Here is a 23,794-nt window from a genome sequence, read left to right as displayed (position 1 = left end):
ATTTGCTTGGCTTTCCTCTAAAATTAACCTTACAGGAGTGGGATGGTGGAAGCACAAGGCAGGGGAGGTCGGGGCGCCAGGGCCTCTCGGCAAACGTCCCTTCTGGGGCTGAGACCCTGGAAGTCCGCGGCTGCGGAGAGAAAATTCCTGGCCGGCGCGAGGTGAGTGCTCTGGGAAACAGCACCTGCCCCACCAGCTGCCAGGCGAGGTTTATTAGTGGGGTTGTGTTAGAGACCCAGCTGCCTGTGAAAGGTCCTGGGCTCTCCCTGGCTGCTGCCCTCCTCGTGGGCAGGATGCTGGGATCGCCCTGAGACACGCACCCAAGTCCCAGTGTTTGGAAAAGGCTTGTTTCGGGAAGGTGCAGTGCAGAACTGGGGTAGCTGCTCCCCATCAGCTCCGCGTGGAAACACCTGTGGTGTAACTGCAGGTTCTCTGGGGGGAGGTCAGGAGAGGTCCCTGCCCCGAGGCCTCTCAGCACATCAGGGCTCCAGAGAAGCTGCTCCTGCCGGTCCCAGTGCGACGCCGGGGAGGCAGATGGGGTGAAACAGCTCTTACGGGGCCATTTCTGGGCTGATGCAAAGGCCTGGGGAGCTGCGAAAGCAAAATCGAAGGTGCAACTGAAACTTAGAAACCACGGGGATTTCTCGGCAGCTGAGTGAGGGTTTTCTGAAACAATTTTGGACTCCGATTTGCGCACCCAGCTCTGTCTTTGGACGAGCCGTAAGCGGACTTGCGTGCACTGGGCCAGGTGGAAGCAGCTGTCCTCCACCAGCCCCCTGCCCGCTCTCCCACTCCTAAAACTTAATCAAGACTGACATCTTTAGGGCCCCACAAAGAACAGCAGGAGCACGGGCAGCGAGCTGCCAGGGACAAACCGTGACTTTATTCTGTCTTTAAACATGGCAAATGGCATCTTCTCTAATATCACTGCAAAAATACTTTGCCTGGGTAAAATAGTATGTATATACTGTACAAAGACATAAGTTTAATATATCTTCCTATAAGTACATTTATACACATAAACCAGCATAAATTAGAAACGGGGACAAACGGGTATATAAAATTCTGGTTACATACAAATCTGCTTAAGTTAGCATTTACATTGTGGTTCTAACGTATAGTTTGTTAAATATAGCGATGTGCATACAGTACATTGACACCCCACCCGGACACGAATTAAAACAGGGGGCTAGCGGGGCCCGGTATTCACTTAAACATACCGTAGGAAAAAGCAGTGGCCCACCTTGGATTTTTTTTTTTTTTTTTCCTCATCTTGGGGACTCACAAATCTGTTCTTCGAAATTCCTGGCTTTTCCAAAGCACTTCCCAGCAGCTGTCCTAAGCGCGGATGTTTGCTTCTCATCATGACCTCTTCGCTTTGCCCGGCTGACCTCCACGGCACAAGATTATCTACCAAAATCAAAACAGAACGGCCTTACTTTTCCCAGCAACAGGGTGTGTTTCAAGTTGGTTTTACGCACATGGGAGAAGGGGGAGGGATGTCCCGCAGTGTTTTACTTTCCATTCAAAGGCAGATTTGTGAGCGCTTTATTTATTTACTTTCCCCCTCCCCAAATTTACAGTCCTGGGAACAGGAACCATCTGGCTGGGTGATAAGGCTGCCTTGCCTCTCGCTGGCATTGGGCTGAGCACCGCCACGCTGGCAGGAGTTCGATTACTGGGGGTGAGGTCCGTTTGCCTCACCAAGTCCTCCCAAAAAGTTCAGCTCCTGGCATGGCGGGAGGGGAAAGGTGTGTGCCGTGCGTCACCGCGTCTCTCCGGGGTCTCCAGATGGAGCCCACAGTTAAAGACGTGTCCGACTGCCTTAGGGGAGGGGAAGCCTAGCCCGAGTACCAGGAAAACCTTGGCGTGAAAGAGGAAAGCAGGCGCAGAGAAGAACAGGCAGCAGCGAGGACCCTGAACCACGTCACGTCAGCTGCTCATGCCACGGGACGAGGCTGGAGACCCGGGGTAAGATGAGCACCTGCTTCTGGACGGGGCTTGGCCAGAGCTGCTGCAGCACCCGGGGCAGGTGCCTCTGCGGACACCAACCACGAGCCAAGGGACGCGTCTCCCCGTTACCAGCTCCAGCCTCGCCAGGCGGGACCTGCGTCTCCCAGCGGTGCAGGTGCGATCCCCACGGCCCCAGCTGGTCTGTGCCAGCTCCTCCTCCTGGGATCTGTCTCTCCATGGCCTTCAGGACCATGAAACCTGCCTGGTTTTGAGGCGCAAGCGTTGGCACTGGATTGCACGTTTCCCTCAGATAATGTGCTGATAAACTGGGCTTAATCCTGAACGCCCCAGCTGCCCGTCTGAGCTACCAGGGCAGGAGCTGCCATGAGGAAGAAGAGGCCTGTCAGGTTCTGCCAAACTTGCTCATCCCCCATGAAACAGGATTACTAGTAAAGCTTCACTGCAAAATCTATGGCCTTTCCTTTGCTAACAGCCAGCTGTTAAAAAGAAAAAAATCACTTACAATCATTAGTGTCGCATATTCGCGCAACAGAACGAGTGAAACGCCAGCCAGCAAACAGCGAGGAGGAACTTGGGCAAATACCGGTCCGGCGGAGCCGAAGATGCATCTGCAGCCTGGCTGCTTGGATTGAGGTCCATGGTTTGGAGCAGCGGGGATGCGTGCGGACCCCAGGCTGGGGCACTGATTTCTTCCCCCTGCCAGGGTGGGGACGTCGTGCTGTCGAGGGCGGCCGTGGTGCTCCTGCCCGTCTTTCCAGGGAGCAGGCAGGAGCGGGGGCTGCTGATGGCTGCTGCTGCTCACTGCCTGGGGGGGTTTATTCCCCGCTGTGCATCCCATAACGAACCCTGCAGGCAGGAGCCACGGGCACGCACGGGCAGCAGCATCCTTCGGCAGCACAGGCAGGCTGCCCAAACAGTTTTGGAGGTAGCCAAAAATCGATGTGAAAGAGATGCTTCTAAAGACTATCTGCGTATCAGCGATGGGAAGCTGTCTGAAGAGCTGACCGCTGCATGCAATCTATCCTAGCTTAATGAAATGGCTCTCCCGACAGTCTTCACATCGGCTCTGGTCTCCAAGCTGAGAAGCTTCAGCGTGCAGCCAAATGCAGGATGGATCACGTGTGCCTGGAAAAGCACGGAGCAATCTGCTGGAAGAAATCACCTGAAGCCCAGAAGCTTTAAGAAGATCCCCTGGTTGCATTCCCCAGGTCCACACGGGCCATCTTGCTTGCTGGAGCCTGTAGGATTTCTTTTGTCAAACCTCATAGCACTACCCAAAAGCTGTCCTGACCATGCCTTGGTGGGGAGAGCCACCACAGCGGCTCCTGGAAGTGAAGCTGGGCAAGCAGTGCCCTGCCTGGCCCCAAGCACACACCCCCCAACAGCTCCCAACACCGCTGGAAACCTCACCGACACCGAGAAACCCGGAGAAAGGTGGCAGCCGCTCGGGCAGGTCACCAGAAAACAGCCGTAATCGCTGCAACCATCTGCAGGCAGAGCTGGATTTGCTCTTCCCATCCCGCAAAGCACCACGCAGAGCAGCGTCCTCTCCAGCGCGGCACCTTCTCCTCACCCGAGGCTGTAGCCTGCTCTCCATCTCAGTAACGCCCGAGTCCTTTCTGCCTAAGAGCAACAGCGGCCCTGAAAGCGCTTAATCCACCCCATCAATGCAAGCAAGAGACGGAATTGAACTTGTTTAACCTCTTGCCGCAGGATCCCTCAGCGGTCCCGGCACCATCAGTAGCAACATCCACATTGACTCTTGTCGAGGCCACTTTTTATGAGCCCTTCTTGGGCTTCTCTTCTCTGATCCGTCCCTCCTTCTGGTTAACGAAGAGGCAGTTTTCCACAATCAGCCACAGATTTTACGTTAGACTGAAGCTGCTTTTCCTCGCTCTTAACAGCTGAGCCTCTGAAGTCTTGCTTGAGGTCAGGGGAAGGCAAGATGTTTCAAAATGGAGAGGAACTGCTGGGTCTGAGCACTGCTGTTTCTCCAAAAGTATGTCTAAGTTCAAAGCCATGCTCGTGGCGTGGGCTGCGGGTGAATATTCCATTTTGTCACAAGTTTTGAGGTTTTTAAATGTCTTTTTGTTGCACACTGGAAAACAAACAAAACCCTTCCCATGTTTCTGCAAAGCAGAAATTGTCAAAACATTTTTGTTGGATAAGGTCAGGTTTTTCTCCCCTTCCTTCTCCGCACAGAAGTGACCGACGCCTGAAACCCCCCTTGGCGCGTCATTGAGACCGAACATCTCAGCACTGAGCAAACAGCGCAGTTCAGTGAAATTCAGAGCATCAAAACACCCCGACCGACTCTCCGTACGCACTGCCGCAGCGGGAGCCAGCGCCGCACCAACCAGCAGAACCAGATGCAAACCACGTTCCCATCAGCAACGGAGGGGCAAAGCCCGGGCCCCGGCTGCAGAGACTTTCTCTGGAAGCTCCAATCGCTAAGCCACCGTATCAGGGAGTATTTTTGGAAAGCGCCTTCCCTCCCACACCACCTCCTCCCTAACATTACACATGTAAGTTAGTCTGTCAGGTTAATTACAGCACAGGATTTTGACAGATCAAAGTTCATTTAATAAAGCGCCTGCTGTTGCACAGCAGGGGTTTGGGGCTGCTTTTACAGGGCACGGTCCCAGCAGGAAGGCTCATTCAGGAGCAGCGTGATTCCTGCTCGCTGGCATTTGCTTGTCCCCAAACCACATGTTCGAGAGCAGGTTCAGCAGAAGGAAGCAAAGGATTTCTCTCTGGCCCTGCTGCTCCCTGCGGGGGCCTGGGCCACCGGCTTCTCCGTGGCCACGCGGCTTTGACCAGAGGAGGGACATTTTAAATATCCTTCCTGGGTAATGGAGCAGGAGAACTAGAAAACTCTTGTTCTCAGTTTGCAGCAGGTCGTGTTACAGGTGACAGAAGAGAGCTGGTCTGAGGTTTATGCCACTTGAGTTGGGTTTCGGCAGTGCTGTTTCAAAGCTAGTCACCTTTTATCTAAATAACGCTCTGCATCAGTTAATAAGGAAGTGCCTCGCAGAGGTCAGCCTTAGCACATGGAACAAATCCTGGAATCCCGATAAAGTTTTTACTTCCTCCTTCTCTGGCAAAACTCCAACAGCAGGATATGTAAAAATGGAGTAAGGGATTAAAAAATCTGCCAAGTCTACAACTTGAAATCTATTACAATATTCTGCTGTATTAGTGCATTACTATTAGGAAGACACCGCTGATTACAACCAGACCACAGCACGGTACCAACATCTGTCCATTTAGGGGTCAGATACTTAACAAATGTAACAGGAAAAGGAGCCGCGAGACACTGCCCGGCTTACGTTAGACTTCAAAAAGCCAGTATCTTCTTCCAACAGTAACTGAGAAAGTGCCATATAAAAATCATAAAACGGTTTAAAACTCTGTTATGCCTTTCATCTTTGTACTTGGAAAAGGAGTTTTCCGTTATCTTGGAAATGAAGAGACTGGTGAGGTTCAGGTATGGCCCAGTTGCATTCCGCAAGCTAATACAACTGCCTGTAAATGCAACAGGGAGTATTAAGTTTTTATTTCTAAATGATGGTATTGTTCAAATTAAAGCTATTCCTGGTAATACTAGAAATCTGTGCAAGGCACAAAGGTTAGATCTGGATCCGAACATCACTTCATTCAACAAGTTTGTGCAGACCCATCTCTAATTATTAGGTTTGACCATCTTTGCCTCATTCCCAGCTGCCATTTAGCGGGGGTGTAATTTCCCTGGCACTGTCCCTATAACTTAATTAGTTATTTCAGGCTTCACAGTGAACTGGGACAAGGTGGGGGCAAGAGTATCTCTTCTGTAAGAGGTTAATACTTTCTTCTTAGCATGAGGGCTGAATGGCAGTTTTAGGGGTCCCGAATGCTCACAGGAGGAAACTCATTCTCGTCGTCGAGACACACTGGTCCGGTTGCAAACTCATGCTCTGGGATAACCTCTCCTCGCAGGGCACCGCCGTCCTCCGAATAACCTGACCAAGTGAAAATACAAAACATTATGGATAAATGGATGGAAGGAGGCTGGAAACAAACAGCAGAGATACTATTTTACCACCTTTTTAGCACAGAGCTGCTTTCTCTGGCTTTTTGGCAGAGCTCCGGGGGACTGCGGAAGAGAAAGGTATCTCCATTGACACGACAGAATAGGGAATGGGCTACATGGCTAGCTCCTGTGGCAGAGGCTTTGCTCCTCCCACCATGAATGTAAGCACCAGTTTCAGAATAAGATCCACATCTTCAGACTTGGGAATATACTAAGATAGTCACCCAGTCTTCCCCTGCAACAATTTAGTGCTAGCTTCCTTAGGGTAAGGTGTAACAGGCTCGGGAGAATCTGTAGCGATCTTGCTACAAAACCAGTGAGATCTGACTTCTGCACCCAGTTTCAACTCCTGGAAACCAGCCTGGCAGCAGCTGCTGTCTGACAAACTGTGGAGCTCGGATGCGGTTACTGTGGGTGAGCCCGTTTGTGGTACAGCTCTGCACAAGGAGGAGCAGCACCGGCAAGGGCGCCCGGGAAGCAGAGCAGAAGCCTGGCCTGGTTTTGGGGCAGGGGATGAAGCGTGTGAGCTCCAGGGAGTCCTGCTGCCCCCGTCTGCATTGCACAAGCAAGGATTCTGGTTGAACCCTCGGAAGCTGGGAGACTCCGCTGTGCCCCAGGTGGCTTTCTTGCTTCTGCCTGAGGAGGGGCAGACGCGATGCTTACCTGGCATGGTCGAAGTTGAAGGCACTGTACTTTGTCTGGCTACAGTTGCTGCATAAGATTGAGGTAATGGAGGCCGAAGGTCATTTTCTTTGTTCTCCTCCATCTTTCCTGAGCCAAGCAGACTAATTGTACAGGAGCAAGAGAGGGGAGAAGAGTTAGTTCTGATCCCAACCATTCCTCCCCCAGCACCGGCTAAGACAAGCACATGTGTAGTGTCTTATCCCCGCAGGTGTTCAAGACCAGGCTGGATGAGGCTTTGAGCAACCTGGTCTAGTGGGAGGTGTCCCTGCCGAGGGCAGGGGGTGGAACTAGGTGATCTTTAAGGTCCCTTCCAACCCGAACCATTCTGTGATTCTATGATTCTATGCATCCACGTCTCCTTGAAGCACATCACCCGTCCGCATCACCGCATCCAGGCACTGCCTGCAGCCCTAGCAGCGCTGCAGAGGAGGAGAGCATTGTGCTCTACAAGTAAAGCGGGGGGGGAAGCAGAAGATAGGGAAAGCACTATTTCGGCTAGAGGACAATGCTGGCATGAGAACAGAAGGGAACAGATTGACCACAAAAGCTTTAGGTTACAAAAGCAAACAGTGTTTCTAATCACAGAGGGGACTCCAAAGGGCTTCCAACAGGAGTGGACTAGATGGGAAAAGCAGCCCTGGCTAGTTTAGGATGGAGTTTGAGCAGAGATATAGTATGATGTAACGTAACTCATGACCCAAGGGCCCTCTTCAGTCCTCTGACGCTAAGAGGAACCCACATACGAAGCTGGCCCGCCGGCTCTGGAGGGCTGCTGTGGGCCGGGCGCGGGCGCGCGCGGTGTCGGAGGGCGGCCGGAGCACGCTGGACAGCGCAGCTTTCAAGTGCCCTTGTTTTTGTGGCTTTTCAAAAAAAAAAAAAACAACAACAAAACTGCTGGCATTTTCCTGGCTGTCAGCCACCTCCTGGCTTCGAGCACATGTTACATCGCACCCCACCCCAAAGGCTTCACATCTGGAGCCAAGTAGCCCAGATCTGTGTGTGTGTGTGTGGTGGGGGGGTGGTTACGTGCTTAATCAAATTTGCACACAAACTGAACAGCATCACGGAAGACTCTGCTTTGGCAGCACATGCCTGCAGGCGTGCATCTGTGTGGGTTTTTATTTACAGAAACTCCCAGTGTCACGCAATGCCATCCTACCCCCAAAATCAGCTCTCCAGCACCTACTCATCCCCGGAGAAGGTGCTCTGCTCTCCAGCCACCACGGTGGTCAGTGCTCTGCTGCTGGAGGCACCTCCTAAGGCACAGCCTACCCACCTCTGCTCTGTAAGCTGAGATGTCCCACAACTGCCTAGGGACTGGAGATGTCTCTGGTTTCTTCTGCAAGAAGCCCCATGTCCCTGCCTGCTGACATGGTTCCCACCCACGTCTGTCAGATCAGGCGGCTCAAATCACAAAGTCAGTTCTAATGTTCTTGCTCCTACAGCTCCGTTTTGTGCTTTCAGGTGAAACTTCCCTTAATTTTTTAAAAGATCAGCCTCTGTATCAGATGTGTCTGGAGGCATAGTTACCTGTGTTTCTTAATTAAGACACACTCCCCTCCATCTTGCGGGTCCAAGTTATAGATATAGAGATGTCCATCTGATGTAGTCACCAACAGTCGAGGCAGCTTCTGAATCCTGATGAGAAAAGCAGAAGCATCGTGAGTCCAAACAGATCTGCGCTGGCACACAGATGCAGCACGCACCCGCACTGCGTGCTCTGCAGGCACGGCTGCAAGATAAGGGGCCGCAGTGGGGGTGTTCTGTGGAGATAGTTGTGTCTGCTTACAGGATGGCGTGGCAGAGGGGACACAGATGTCAATACATACGTGGAAAGGGCGCAGATGTTCCTTTGTCCAGAGATGTTCAGGCGGACAGTGGCAAAGGCTCGATCCTGGTTCATCATGCCCGATACCTGAGCAGGGAGGTAGTTGGTAGCAGCCTGGAACATCTTTCCCATGTAACCACTCCAGGTTGGAGGCTCTTCTGGCCGGCTGAGGGGGTCACAAAGCAGCTTCAGTGGGAATACCGCAATCAGCCGTGGCAAAACAGATCAGGAACAGCCAAAATGATCCTGATCTCAGATACGCAAAGGCTTTCTTTGGAGCACCTGCACTCATTGCACAGCAGCCTAGCTGGATACAGGGGACGGTGGCAGCTAATAAACCCAGAGAAGGCCTGGAAAGGCTGACAGCAGGGATGCAGTGTGTAGCGTTTCCAAGGAGTGAATCCCGCAGGACACAAAGCCAAAGAGACGGTTTGCAGCTGGTATAGCTCATGAAGAGTATGTGGTGAGGAAATGGAAGCCAGCTGCATAAAGGCAGACGTCTGAAGCAGAGACACCCGTGGGGCAGGCAGGTTAACCCACGCTAAACCCCTCACCTGTCAGTGAGATGCTCCAGTTTAAAGATGTGCACGGTCTCCGTGTTGCTGGAAGCACAGAGGAACTGGGAATCCATGCTGAACACGAGAGAGCTGATGTTCACATACCTAAGGCCAAGCAAACACAGGACTGGTCACTTCATGGCATACTGTTCAAGGGGAACTGCTAAGTTTTGCTCACAGAGACCCACGTACATGGAGGAGCACCCTGCCTTGCTGCCGCCGAGCCTGCAGGCTGACTGCCGAGCATTTCCCTCATCCCTTTGCTCAGCACAGCTGGGGGTATCCTCCAGTTAGTGACTAACAGCCGGAGGGGTGGAAATGTCCTTGCTCGCAGAGCTGTCTGTGGAGTGAACATCTGTGCTGGCCTCACTACAGCAGCTAAAACTTCTGGTACTGCACAGGCCAGGGAGGATATGCAAAGCTCTGCGTAGCTGCATCCATGCGGCATTTCCTGCACAGGCCCGGCAGGGCCGGGTGCCTCAGTCACGGCAGTTTGTGTACTTGCAGAAGTGGGTGTAAAATCACAGGCAGGTCAGGGATGGGGAAGAAGGAAAAGTCAGGGAAAGAGCTACTGAAAACATTTGAGGGAGCCTGCAGAAGAGCAGCAACAGCCGATCCCTGCCATCGAGACTTGGGCTCTGTGGAAATCACTTAGTAGCTTCAAAACACCTCCTTTGAGAGGGTAAGAGTTGGGCTAATAACTTTGGGGACTTCATTATTTCAAGTAAGAAACAAGAAAGGACAGAGTAAATGGAGAGAATCTACCTCTGTTCTCTGCAATCACCCTGTTCTGCGACACACTGAATGGAATCACTAAACTTGCCGGAGGCAGCTGGGCGCAGCGTGGCTGTCTGGCACAATGACATTTCTATCTGATATGCTCGCTCTTGTTTTCTTTCTGCAAAAGATGCCAAAGCCACCAGGATCTGACGTTGCTCTGTCCCTGTGTTTATGTTTCTGCTCCGGGAGCCCTCTGTGTATTTGTCACCGACAGAAGAATGAACTGACCTTTTCATCCCTCGCCGGAATTCATAGAGCTTTTGCCCACCAGGAATGGAAAATACACGAATGACTGTGCCCTGCAAAAAATGCAAATGGAAAGATCATGCAGGAGCAAGGCAAAGAGCGCAAGCCCTTTCTCTGACACACCCACAAAACTCAGGACGTGGCAAAGGCCCCTCCTGTTTGCCAGCCAGGGTCAATCTGAACTTGACACACTGGCCTCTTACAAGTCAGAGTCCTTTCAGTGCCCCTCCTCTGTTGGCTGTGTTTAAGAACAGGCAGCTTGAGGTCCTGCTCTCCATGCTCCAGGCAGCCGAGCTGGCTGGGACCCCCCTGCCAGCTGCGGGCAGAGAGCATGGGCAGCAGGGAGGGCGCTCGCAGCAGCGCTCACTCACTTTTTCGGAAGCACTTGCCAACTTCGAGCCGGTGGAGTTGAAGGCAAGAGCAGCCAGAGGCCCGTCATGGGCAGGAATCGTGCAGGCTGTTTTCTGTAGGGCAGAAGGTAATGTGAGTGCAAAGAGACACGTTGCTCCTCGAACTGCGTAAGGGCAGGTGTTCCCTGCCTCGCACCCTATCCAGGCCTGCCGATATGGACTCAAGGGATCATATCGCACTTATGGTACCCCTTCAACATCCTCAGCATTTCTTATCTTTGCCCTGCCTTGAGCTCACTCTCCACCCGCTATGGCCACTGTGATTACAGAAAGCTCATTTCAGGGGCAGAGGTCCTCAGCTCCCCACCTCTCCAGGCCGTGGGATGGTGACTGCACCGTCTCTGAAGCCTGGCATTTCTTTGAGCAGACAGAGCTGGCCTCCCTGCAATTCGCTCGGCTGTACAGCAAATCCTGCTGCAGCGACACCACCCTGATGCCTGCAGGGAGCCCAGGCCCTTGCTAGTACCTCTCACAGCAGCAGCGTGTTTTCCCCTTGTGCTCTGCTCCTCCCCTGTGCAGATCCTCGGCTCCCGCTGCACGTACAGAGCGACAGCCTTATGTAATCCAAAGCCCTGGCATAAACAGCAGATAATCGTGACCCTGCTTCCAGCCAGGGACAGATTTCCTGATCGGGCTTTGGACACCTCACCCTCTCCGTGACTTTGGGTCCAGCATCCCTTCCAGCCCGCGGCACGGCAAAGCAGCTGCTCCAGGTCCTGCGCCCGGAGCAGCTCCAGCCCTCCCTGAGCCACCCTGCTCACATAAATCCCATGGGATATGCTGCTGAAGCCCCTACAGGAACCCCCTATAGGAAGCCCTGTGCCAGCCTGGCAGCGTCCCTCGGGCTGTAGGGTAAAGGGTCACGTTTTCCTCAATATCCCATACTGGAAGATGGATGCCCTGATGTCAAGAAGGCTATCATCTGCTTTGCATGGCGTCCAAGCAAGGGGGACGGGGAACGTGCCTGCCCCGGGCAATTCCCTCGCAGTCTAGCTCGGTGGAGCGTTATTTATTCATCCTTCCCAAAGGCCCTGTTGGCTTTGCTGTGGTTCTGTTTGTTTTCAGTCCCTGCCGGTATCCAAATGGGCGAGCTTCACACTTACCAAAGTATTTCCGTCGTAAAGTGCGATCTCTCCGCTGGTCGCACTGCCAGGATAAGCCAAGTAGGAGTTGGCGTGGTTGATCGAAAGAGCACACAGACCTGGCAAGGCAAGAAGGACAGAGCTGAGGTTGTTTGCTGGTGGAGGACGAAAAGCAGAAACGCAGCCAGGGACACCGCAGGGGGTTCAGGCTCATTTTGGGGCAGTGGCCGGCACCAGGCGCACGCCGGCTGTGTGCTGGCAATGGCTCGGCCATGGGGACACCTGCTGGTACGGGACAGTACGGCTCCCTTCTCCCAGCCACCATCCTCCCCAAACCCTGCTCGGTAGGAGCCCAGGTCCTGCTTTTGAGCACACGCTTGGCTTCTCCTCCTTAATCATCTCCTTTGAGAAGGCAAGAATAGGTGTGTGAAACACAGCAAGGGACATCTTGGGCTCAGGGCTAACAAGGACTCCTGTCCAGGCACATCTGGGCACCTCCAGATGCGCGCAGGGTGTAGGTGCTGGGTCAGAAGCTCAGAGGAGCAGTGCAGTGTGGACACAGCCCCCGTATGAACCTGGCATGTGAAGGCTGGCACGGCAAGGCAACGGCTGTGGAGCTGGGCAGCGCCGTTTCCTTTTTCTCTGAATGGAAAAGGGAAGCAGAGAAAGACAAAGGAAATGCCACAGTGCAGGGAGTTTCCGGCTTGAACCTAGCTAAATTTTAACCACAGGAGGAATTCTTCCCCATAATAGCCATCTGTTTTTATGCCAACATGAGCATTTGAGCAGGAATTACGTGATGAGACAGGGATGGATGGATGTTTTCATCCGCCTGTCCCCCAGGTGACCTCGGAAAAGAGCATCTCTTCCTGCCTCTCATTTCTGCCGCTGGCTGAGGACCCATTCCGGTGAATCCTGTCACATACAGAAACGGGTCTCAGTTGCCTCCTGCACAACGTCTGCGTGCTCACAGTCCTCCCAAATCCAGCTCAAGGCTTCAGCATGACCTGAGCTTCCTGGCCCCTGCCGGGGAGTCCCAGCTAGTCTCCCACGGGGAGGAAGCCGCGGGGTTAAAGGCTGCCGAGGATGCTGCCAGACTCCCCAAACAGGACGCCCGCACGCGTGCACGTATACGCACGGATGTGCGCACACATGCCATGCAACCCGTCGTGTCAGGACACGGCCCTGGCCCAGGCCCAGCAGCGGGGAAGGATCGGCTGAAGCTCTCATTTTAGGTCATTGTTTATAACTAAACAAAGAGACCGCAGCGGAGCCAGGAGCTGCAGGATCGGCCAGGGGCCCCAGGGGTCCACTCCCTATCAATCAGAGGCATTTACATCGTGCCAGCGATGGCACGCACCGCACTGGGGAGAAGAGGCACAGCAGCAGCAAAGTGCAGGCAATCAGAAGACCTAAAGAGGGAAGGATGGAAGGAAGGCAGCGACAGCCCAGAGATTTTGATTGTGATGAGCAAGGGTGTCTTTTCAGGATGGTCTCCCCCCCAGCCCAGGCAGCACGGGGGGATCAGCGAAGCCCTTTCTCTAAGTGGAGGATCTAGAGAATGCTGGAGCTAAACAAAGCAAGCTCTGAGCGGCTGGTGTGAGTCACCCGCTCCCTCTGCTCTGCGCCTGGCTGGGAGAGGCGGACGGGAAACCGGGCCAGGGGAAAACACAGATGTGAGTGTACTGGGCTGACCTCAGGGACGCACAAAGAACTAGGATCACAAGGGAGACGGGCAGCCTTTGAAGATGCTCCTCTGCTCTTGGCAGCCCCACAGCCCTGAGGAGGGTGGGTGCATGCAGTGGCGGGCTCAGGAGGGAGGAGGCAGGCTGGTGCTGCTCAGGATGGCACCTCTGGGAATGTCACATCGCAGGTGGCTTCCTCAAGCAGCATGGGAAAAAGCTACTGCATCTGAGAAGCCTGGCCTTGCCCTCAAGCCAGCAGGTCCAGGCAGATCTGGGGCTTGGGGAAGCCACGTGAGGTGGTTTCCAAAGCTGCAGTCATCCCCGAGATGTGCCCTTGTGGCACAGGCGTCAGCGCGAGCACTGCAGCCTCCTCAGTGCAAATCCTGCCCCTGACACGAGCCACATGAAAAACAACATGTTTGAGCATACGTGAAAAACAACAGGCTCGCCCACCGTGGGCATTTTCCTCTCCTGCATGGAAGAGGATGGACTGGGAGCCAGGTCCTAGCCGGGAACAGCCAGGGATCTCACTGCGACTGGCCGGTGGGCGTGCCACAAATCCCAGTCCTCGTCGTGCTGGTGTTACCGTGCCCGTGGTGCCCACTTTGCGGTGTGATCCTACACCCCATCACCACAGATCCCCGCTCTGAAAAGGGTTGTCTAAAGAGCGGTGAGGCTGGACTGCCTCGACCTCCCGGACATGCTGTCCTCGAGGTCACGCTTGGGACCAAAGCAGATGGTTCAGGGACAAAGGGAGCACGCGTGGCACAGCGCTTGTCACTCGGCTCATTTCAACGACAGCTGCTGTGATAAAAGGGTTTTAAAAAATTAAGCCTGTATGAAGTCCTGTGATCTGCAGCAGCCTAGTCCTGTCCCGGTGAGCGCTGATTGCTGTTGCTCTTAAACCGTGACATGATCATTCAGCCCTGCTGCAGAACAGCTTCAGGCCTGGGTCTCCCTGCCCTTCCTGCCGCTGCTGGGCTTTCTCGGGAAGGTTTTAAACTTTAATTATATTTGCAGTATTTAGTATGTTTAATCCACATGGAGGGGCCATCTGTTGAGACCTGAAGTAGGTCAGGGGAGCCACCAGAAAAGCATCCCTTGAAAGCCCAGGAGGCAGGCGTGAGCACATCAGCAACTTCCCGATTAACCACCCGTGAAACGATGCTGCAGCCTGCGACCGACCGGGATATCACAGCAACACACGGCAGCGCTGCCGCAGGCGCTCGGCCAAGTTTCCCTATCCGCGGCTAAAAATAGCTCCTCTCCGATGAGCAGGAAAGCTGGATTCACCCTACGCTGCACAGAGAGGATCTGTTCTGCAGCCACCTGCCCTGCCCTGCCCCTTGGGTTTGCAGCGTATATGGAATAATATCAGGTGGCAGCCCGAGCTCCTGGGAACTCCCTGGCAGGGAATTAGTGCTGTGCCTGGCTGCGTTTTCTGCCCCGGGTGATCTTCACAGCGCTAATCACTTTGGGAGCTGACCCCAAACCCATAAGTAATCACAGGAGCTTTCTACCTTAGCGGAGCAGTGCATGTCCACGGCCAAAAGAGAACCTGGGTTAACCGCAGGTCTGCAGGGAGTGCCGAGCTCCGCAGCACAGCGTGACGCCGCAGAGCTGACTCATGCCGGCAGCACGGGGAAGCGGGGCTCCTTTGTCCGGAAAGCAAAAACACCGCTGGACTCTCTGACGCAGGGCACGGTGAAGGAAGGGCAGGGAGCCCCGGAGGGAGAGTCTCAAGCTGTCCTATATGGGGAGGGAAACTTGCGGTCCTGAGCTGTCTTACAGCTTTCCGCTTGTGAAAGAGAATAAAGGCACACTGCGGGAAACTGGGAGCTGCACAGACATCCCCCACAAGGACAGGAAGGGACCGAACCTGGGGGTGAAATCAAACCACGCTGACCTTTTCTGCTCTCCTGTGATGAATTTGCTTGGGACAGATCATGGTTTTGCTCAGGACAGAGCAGGGTTTCTGCTCTCCCAAGCACAACTGAGTGACTCCATGCATTTCTGGGTCCCCAGTGTTAAATTAGGATACACAAGCCACAGGCTGGTTTAAATTCTAACATGATGTTGTGTTGTGGCTTTACAAAGCTCCTGCAGAGCTGATCTCTCCCTTTCACACAGTTCTCCCATGCTTACCTGTTGTATTTGGAGGCGTATCCAGAATAGTCTTCAAAAGCTTCATGTCCTTAATGTTATGGATGTAAATTGACTCCTCCAGGCAAACAACCAGCCTCTGCAAGGACACAAGGGACATGCACAGAACCTCGCCAGCGTGGGCACGGTGCCTCTGTCTGCTGCTCCCACAGCTCGCACACCCAAATCTTCACTGGCAGAAAAACTCAACAGGAATTTCACACGCACTGAAATGTAACAGGAACGTGATCTCTTCTGCTTCTCCATCCCCTCTCACTGGGCCACCTTTGGTTTTGTATGACTCTGCTTTTGAGAGCTGCCTGCACCGGGTCTTGCTTTAGAAAGCAGCTAAAATGTCATGACTGCTTCTCTGCTACTCTGCTACGACCTGATCTTCCACATCCCCAGACCCCGTCAGGGCTATAACCTAGCCATGGCGCCTTGATTGCCATCCATTCCTACCCTAACTTTTCCTTGCAGTTCTTTTCATAGCAAATTACTTTTTGATCATGAAGACCAGGCAGCAGAAAGGCTGCCAATCCTGCTTGTCAGTATACCTACAGATGGGAGTACGTGCCTCTTGCCCTGACTTTTTCCCTGATTTGGGAGCGAATATTTAGGTGATGGGCCTCCTACTGCTGCTAACCCTAAAGCATCTGTTCAGCCAATTAATGTTTCTTATACCGTTCTGCATCAGCAGGCAAGACTCTGCTTTACGTGGCCTGAGTTGTGCAGCAGAATCGCTTAAAAACTGGGCAGAGAAACATTTGTTCAGGGACAGTGACAGCAGTTAGTGTTTCACACCAAGCATTTACACCATGTTGGCAGATGGGCAGGGCATTTCCAAGTTCATGTGCTTGTACCGCTTCTGCTGACCTCGTCAGGAACACCCACCTACCCACCCAGCCAAGAGGCAGGTGCTAAGAGAGGAGCTGCCAAGTGATGGGGAGGAAAGGCAGAAAGGAAAAAGGAAGCCCTAACGCTGTAACCGTAGCACTGGGCCACCATCTCCATGACCACTCAGCTCTGCGTCTCCGCTTGGTCCAGATCTCTGTGTGTTACCACGGAGGCATTTTGCAGAGAGGCTTTTTTTGGGACCAAGCTTTGGATCCGGCTGAAGGGTTGTGCTTTCTAAGTCCAGCGAGTGCACAGTTCCACCTACGTTAGTGCCAAATGTTCGGAAGGACTGAAAACCTCCCAATAAAAATGTAAGGCCAGACTCCATCCAGGCTCCTGAAGTTGGAGCACCCGAACCCATGTACAGGAAGCCTCCACCTCTTTAGAAATGAGGCCACTGATTTAGTATCTAAATGTGGAGCTTAGTCACTAACTTAAAACACCCACATTAGAAAATCTTTGCCTTGCTCCACCATTACTCTCGGATCAAACTCTTTCCCACTTCTATTCCTGCTAACCACAGCATCTGGGGCTGTGTCAGAGCCATTCTGCATTTCCAGGAAGACTTTGCCATTTCTACAGTAACAGCCATCAACTTGCTAGCAGAGACCGTCAGAGTAATATTTATACAGCTGATTTCGGCAAAGCCACCATGTGTTTTCCCAGAACTGCAAAACGCGCTGCTATTGATGTACAGGTGAAGGGAGGTTTCCAGACGACGGCAAAGCAACAGCCAGAGCTGCAGCAAGAGATGTTGGGACGAAATCCAGGAAAGTGACGGGGTTTGGAGGTGAACAGGCGAAGGAGGCCTGGACAAGCTCAGCAGGAGTTGGAAGGGGCTGGTTCTCTGCCTCCTGCCCTCCATGCAGCCCTGTAGCCCATGCTAACGTCAGTGCAAACCCCGCTGAGACGAGCAACGGGTTTTATCCTCACTGTGCATGCAGACGGAGCCTCACAGAAGGTGCCTGGTGTTGTGATGGCTACACAGGATCCAAGGCACTGCGTCTTGTACAAAATGTCACTGTTCACCAGAATTTTTCTCGAGTATTTCAGTTTGACCTGAATCAGGTTAGATAACTGAGTTGTGTGTCGAGGACTTAAATGTGCTGGGTACGGACACAGCCAGGGAAGAGTATCAAACCTCTCCAAAGGGCTCAGCAGGGTTTCAGTGGTGAATGAAAACCCAGGGAGGCTGCAGGAGAGCTCCTCATCAGTCCCACAGCACAGCCTTATTCCCCGCTTTGAGACAAATCATGATCTACTTTAACACACTTGAGAGTCATGATGGAGCTTGGAACAAAGAATTCCCATGGATCAACAACAGTGGAGGGACTGGCTCGGTTACACAACAAGGACTTTTTCAGAGAGAGATCAAATTGAAACACGCACCATTTGTTTGAGACCTGTTGCTGTTTTATTTGCCACCATTTTCCTGTGTTAATGCCTTGTATGGGATTTGTCCTTCTATGGACTTTTAACGAAGTAAAGCGTTCATACAGAAGTCCAGGCAAGGGGTTCAAGTGTCACAGCACGTGCGGAACCTGATGCCAGCAGTTTACATGGTGAACATAGATTGAAACAGTGATTTCTGTCTACCCAAGTATCTGTAGCATCTTCAAACCTCTCCACACTTGTCTGTGTTACGGCTGGAGGATAAGCTCAGCCCAGGATTTGAACCCAAGCTCATAAAGCAGCCGAGGAACGCGGCTGCAAAGCTGGGCCTATGCATCACCTTCAGGCAATCTCCAGAGCAGCACGTGGGGAAAAGCCTGAACTTATTTTATTCTCACACTAATCTCCTAGAGCTGCTAAGCAGAACCTCCCAGTTTATTTTTACACATATACATCTATCTCCAATTCAAAGGAAGTCCTTATTTTGCCAGCTCCATTGTAAGTTTAAGTGAAAAAAATCAATTTAGGACAGATTTAATTGTAGTACAGGAACTTCTGGTCAAACACAGCTTTACTGGAAACTCAACCCAGAGTTTCCTTATGGCAGAGCCTTACTGCAGGACTCTCTGTTGCTAACTGAGGAGAGGCTGATTATATACAATTACACAGACTGCTTATTTCTTCATTGTAAAATGTCCTCTGCTTCTTAAGGCATATACTTTGAAAATAATTATGGACAAAAAGAAAAGATGATTTAAAATCCTCCAAAAGGGCCCAGGGCTGCATGAGGCTGTGTCAGTTCAGAGAATAAATAACACTCTAAAAGCCTTCTTCTAAGCGGTCTGAATGTTTTCTATACCTTTAAAAATAAAACAAAGCTGCTAGCAGTACTTGAGAAGCAGTCTTTCACCTCATCCACGGAGTTCAAGTTACTCCTGGGTTTTGTTACCAACTTTGAAGGTCTCATTTGCAACCAAGATGGCAGAGGTGGGCCTGAACTCAGGAAGTGGAATCCAAGGGAGGGAGAAAGATGAAAAGGTGTTTTTTTGGCAGAGCTGCATGCTGAATAGGCAAGAAGGCAGACAACAAAAAGCCTTTGTGTCACTGCTACGAAAACAAGGAGTTAGCTTCATTTTACTGAAGCAAACAGTTGTGGCAGATGATACCTGCAGCCATCCTGCTCCTCTCTCAGAGGTCACCAAGCCTGAGGTGGAGCTGGCAGGAGATGATCGGTATCTGCCCCTCCAGTCCCAATTCACAGTCTCCATGCAGACCTGCCCAGGCTACCGCTGCTCTACTAGGCAGTAGCATCCCAGCTGGAAAGTCAATACCAGCAAAGAGCCAGAGTAGGACAATTCCGGCTAACCCCTTTCCCCAGCCTCTTACCTGACGATTCAGCCGGATGGACAGTATGTTACTGGAATAGCTGTAGTTGCAGATCTCTGTCCCTTTCTTGAAGTGGTAGACATTCATTTGCTGTGGCTTGGCATGACTGACCACAACCACAAGGCTGCTGGAGAACAGACGCTCCACGATGTAAACATCTGGGATTTCATCTGGGCACAGAAGGAAAGCAAGACAGAGTCTTTAGCTTGGCTTATGGTTGGTTTGAGCGCAGCAACAAGGAAGACTCTAAGAGGGAATCAGGTCGGAATGCTCAGTGCTAAGGTGTTCAACATCTGCTTTTGCTAAAAATTTCTCATACCTGGCCTCATACATTTAGGTCAGAGCAGGAAGGGATTAATGAACCTTCCCCTGAAGGCAGAATTTAAGCCAGCCCCCTTTGACAGTGCTGTTGTGCCTCTCCTGGGCAGGGCCCTCCAGCTGAAGCTAATCCTTGGGAAGAGGATATAAAAAGGAGGAGCTCCTCAAGCTTGGTTGGGTTTTTTTTTGGAGGGGGTGAATAAGCTAGGACTTGTTGAGGTAAGGAGCAAGCTGTGTGTAACTGTTTATTCTGCAGCATGTCTGGCTTCTCCCAGCCTCCTTGGGGAAGGATGACATGTTTAAACTCCCCTTGTTGCTGGGGTTGTGGTCTCTAGAGAGCTCCAGTGTGGCTGTGGTGAATAGTAGTGTGGTATCTCTTGCAGAGACCATGTTTGGAATGATTCTTCTTGTGTTGAGAAGGCACCATTACAGTGGTCTTGCTGGACCTGTACCTAAATCATCGGGCACACTTCTAGTTGGAGGTACAAGGACTGCTCCACAGCTCATGTCTCAGTCCATCACCTTGACCATGTCATCAGCAGGGACCTGCTTCCCTTTGGCCTGACTCTGGGGGCAATCTAAACTCCTAAGTACTTTTAAATATAAGTGTAAGTCTATGGCTTGCTGCTGCATAGCAGCTTAGTTACCCTGTGAGGCAAAGAGGAAAGGAGTCTGCACATTGTTCCAGACAATGCAGCCATGTCTGTTGCTGAGGGTCCTTCTATAGCCAGTGGAGAGAGAGTAGTGTATCCCAGCTGTGAAGTGTATCTCTAGTGCATCTCAGCTGAAATACTTCTGGCTGTGGCCTGAACTAGACTAGAGTACACACTCCATGAGGCCTGACTTGTTTCGGGCTGTTAAGTGCACTGCATGCTGCTCTGAGCACAGCTAATAACTGAAAGCCTGCTGTGAATGACCTTCTTACATGGAAAACCTGTTAAAAACATATTGCTTGTAAATGCCACATTGGACTAAAAGCCTGCAAGCTGTCCAGCATCTGTGCTGGGAGTCTGCAGACTCCTGTCCATGTATCTGAAACATGCCAGTGGTAAACTACCTCTGAATGTTGTTTTGCAGGATAAACTGCTGCTGACAGACTGACAGCAGTGAAAAAGAACCTGGACTCTCAACTTGTGGGAGTCCTTCAACTTTGTTAATGTAGCGCTGACTGTTCAGAAGCTTCTCCAAGGCTGTAGCTCACTCTTACGGCTGCTGTGCACAGGGCAATAACCAGAGCTGTTCCTCTCCTGATATGGGTACAGCAGAAACAGATGCCATCTCTGCAACAGCAGTGAGCAGGATCACCCCCTCGAGGCAGATATTCCACTGCAGCGAAACAGGAGACTTACTGCTTTCGTGGACCTGGTCCAGTTGCTCCACAGAACTTAAGGAGAAAAGCCTGTATCCAGTTGTGGTTCCAATTGCCAGGGAGCTGCAGAGACAAGACAAAAACCTGCTAGTTCAGCTCTTAAGGCCTCCAGGTGACAGCAAGAGTCTCTACAGATAGGGAAAATGTGCAGTTCCTGGTACAGTGATCTGTGAAGGCACAACTTCGGTTTCCACTCTCAACCTAAAGCATATAAAGTAACAAACTCAAGAATACGGCTTTCCATCTGAGGCTATCGCAGCCTACAGAAGGCAAGTATCCCTGTGGGAGAGCAAACTGTCATCCATTTAGATGTTCCCGTGGCTGCTGGAGGAACGAACAGGCATATCTCTACCTGGGAGGCTGCAGACAGGACCCTTGGGACATAAAAAGGGGGCTGTTTCCTACGCTGATCCACCCACGTTGACACGCTGACTTGTGAGGGCTGTGGAAGCTTTACTCTAGCTGCTAATGGCAGCAAGTCATGCCAAGAGCTGGCTCTGCTCAGTTCCAGATATAGTAAGCAGCAACATCTAGGTCTTAAATCAGCAGCCAGCCCGAATACCAACACACAGCATTTGTGCTGGTGGCGGTGGCCAGCAGGTTCACGTCAGCAGCACATCGCCACCCATCAAAGCGCTCTTTGTTTAGACACAGCAAATGCAAAGCAGTGCTGCAAAGGTAACGATATTTCCAGGTGTGAGGCTGGTATCTGTGATTCTTATCTTGTTCCCCGTGATCTGGGGTGATCTTGGCTCTGGGCTACGACTGCCGGACACTGTGCGTGGCTTCAGGATGTTTGTTGGAAACCCGCTTGGAAATGGTTCTTAAATGATTGGCTTTGAAGCAGGTAAACCACAGGCTGGAAACGGTGTAAGGGTGAGAGGCTCCAAGGAAACCCTCTGTTGCCTTGAGGCGGCGGTGGTGGGGCTGTACGGGAGCACGGGCTGCTCACCCAGAGCCTGCTCAGAGCCCTGGGCAACTCTGCCATCTACGAAGTGGCCACAGCACAGGCCGGCTGACAAAGCCCTCACAGCCAGCCACTCCTCTGACCACCCAAAAATGCTGCACAAACTGCCGGGGAGGTAAAAACCTCTTGAAAGGTAAAATTCCTCTTGAATTTGCTGCCCCAGAGACCTAACCTGGGGCTATGCGCGGGTGTCTACCGAGAGCCAGCTGCCCCCCGAGCAGGGCCTTGTGGGGCCGGGGATCCCACGGCGCCGGGCCGCGCCGGGGGGGGGGGGGGGAGTTGGGGGGAGAACCTCGCCCAGGGCCTCACGGAGTCGGATCCGTGGCGGAGGCGGGGGGGGTCGCCCCTGTAGGTCCAGCTCCGCTCCGGGCCCTCATGCCCGGTGGGGGCCGTGAGGCCCGGCGGCCGCCGCGCTGCTATCGCCCTCCCCGCCACCGCCCGCATCCCCGCGGCTCCCGCCCCGCTTACGTGCAGTCCTGGTTGTAGGAGAAGCAGCTGAGCGCCGCCGGCCCCCCCGGGGCCTCGGCCGCGGCCTCCATGGAGCGGGCGCGGCGGCTCGGCCCGCTCCGGCCCCCGCGGCGGCGGCGCCTCCCCCGCGCCGGGCCCGGCCCCGGCCCGCTCCGTCGCGGCCAGGGGCGGTGCCGCCTGCCATTGGCCCGCGCCCCGCCGGAGGGCCCACCCCGCCTGCAGATGGATTGGCGGATCGACCTATCGACGAGGGGCAGACGGGATGGCCCCGCCTCCCAGTGTAGCGGAGCCGGCTGCTATTGGCTGGCGGCGGGGAACAGCTGTGCGTGGCCACGTGGTGATGTTGTGGTTGCATCAGACGCTCCCGGGCAGATGTTGCGGGGGGGGCACATCTGGGGGCTCCTCGCTGGCCACAGCGGCTTCAGCGGCGTCACGAAGCTGGTGATGACGCCGCGGCCTCGCTGACCGGCAAACAGGCCAGCCCTCCCTCCGCCTCCTTGGCTAAATAGAGCCTTGAAGAGTTCAGTTTTTCTCTCTTTTTACAAAATTTAGACTCTAAATTTACGCTCTGAACTTACATTCTGCTGCACTTGTACACAGAACAGCTTCCTTCATGTGATTAATGTCACTGCTACCTTGTGTGTGCCCCAGTGGGGGAGAAAATACAAAGAAAAAGCAACCCCAGAGCCAGTCGCGAAATGACAAATGTTCTAGAAGTCGGTGCAACGACAGTAACGGTGCGCAGAAACGCGGGGGCTGAGCTGCAAACCCCCTCATTAGATGAGTAATCCTCATGTGAGTGCTGAAGTCATCGGCCCTGGATCACTTGATGCACACCACAGGACTTCTGGAAAAAGAGCCACATGCAATACCATCTAAATGAGGCAGATTCCATGTGGACACATATATCTGCCTGGATTAATCCCCCTTTGCAGCACGCGGGCCTTCAAGTGTCTGTAATATTCCCCTGTTATAGAGTTTAAGACCTGCAACTGTGAAGATCATTGATTTTTGGGGAGGAATTATGAAAACACGCAGCTTCAAAACAGCATTAGCTTGGGGTGAGGCTGATGGCAGATCGTCCCTAGGACACAGAGAACATGAGTGATACTGCAACGGCAGCAGGGCAATAATTTTTAAATTCATCAGGTTTTGGGGAAAAACTTCTTCTATTCATAAAGGCCTAGTGGGAAGCTTTAATAAAACCCCAAAATGAAACAGAAAAGCTGTTTTTGAACATCCTGAGGCAGTCCCTGTGGATCAGCATAGTTTGATTTTGAAATAGGGATGGCAGATGGAAAACAGGGTTGCAGAGCAGGAAAAAGTTTAAAAAAAAATAATCCACAAAACAAAAAAAACCCCAACAAACAAAACAAAAACAATCAGGGAATCAGTGCCTTATATTTTGAAAAAAACAATTTCTGAGCAACTGCTACAGTTGGGTGTTTGCTGCTTGGGTAATCACCATGAGCTGGTTTTAAAATGAAGCCTTGATAAAGCAGAGCCACAGAAGCATCTGAGACTTGGGCAACACAATTAT

At 52.6% G+C, this 23,794-nt stretch overlaps 1 protein-coding gene across 2 annotated transcripts; it reads right to left on the bottom strand.

Annotated features, from left to right (window-relative positions):
• Positions 1-861: 861 nt before the first annotated feature.
• Positions 862-22,414, bottom strand: WIPI1 (WD repeat domain, phosphoinositide interacting 1). Of its 2 annotated transcripts, XR_012589866.1 has the most exons (14): positions 22,255-22,414; positions 20,800-20,882; positions 19,133-19,302; positions 15,461-15,557; positions 11,652-11,749; positions 10,510-10,602; positions 10,121-10,191; positions 9,110-9,217; positions 8,557-8,721; positions 8,258-8,365; positions 6,707-6,828; positions 5,872-5,972; positions 2,477-5,499; positions 862-1,410 (listed from the first exon to the last, which is right to left on the bottom strand). XR_012589866.1 is itself a non-coding variant. In XM_074607450.1 (13 exons), the coding sequence occupies exons 1-13, from the start codon at positions 22,323-22,325 to the stop codon at positions 1,363-1,365; spliced, it is 1,335 nt and encodes a 444-aa protein (XP_074463551.1). In that variant the 5' UTR covers positions 22,326-22,414; the 3' UTR covers positions 862-1,362. The 2 variants fall into 2 exon arrangements, 1 of the variants encoding a protein (XP_074463551.1); XM_074607450.1 differs by lacking the exon at positions 2,477-5,499.
• Between the last annotated feature and the right edge of the window lie 1,380 nt (positions 22,415-23,794).

This window comes from Larus michahellis, chromosome 14 (assembly GCF_964199755.1).
Source record: "Larus michahellis chromosome 14, bLarMic1.1, whole genome shotgun sequence".
Taxonomy (NCBI): Eukaryota; Metazoa; Chordata; class Aves; order Charadriiformes; family Laridae; genus Larus; species Larus michahellis.
This window is presented reverse-complemented; position numbering and strand designations above follow the sequence as displayed.

Bases quoted from the DNA above. Each gene is read 5' to 3' on its own strand.
- WIPI1 (XM_074607450.1), bottom strand. From the start codon at position 22,325: ATGGAGGCCGCGGCCGAGGCCCCGGGGGGGCCGGCGGCGCTCAGCTGC. The intron at 15,558-19,132 runs GTAAGAGGCTGG...GTGTCCTTGCAG, and splicing joins CCATCCGGCTGAATCGTCAG to AGGCTGGTTGTTTGCCTGGA. The intron at 11,750-15,460 runs GTAAGCATGGGA...TTGCCTTGCCAG, and splicing joins TACGCCTCCAAATACAACAG to GTCTGTGTGCTCTTTCGATC.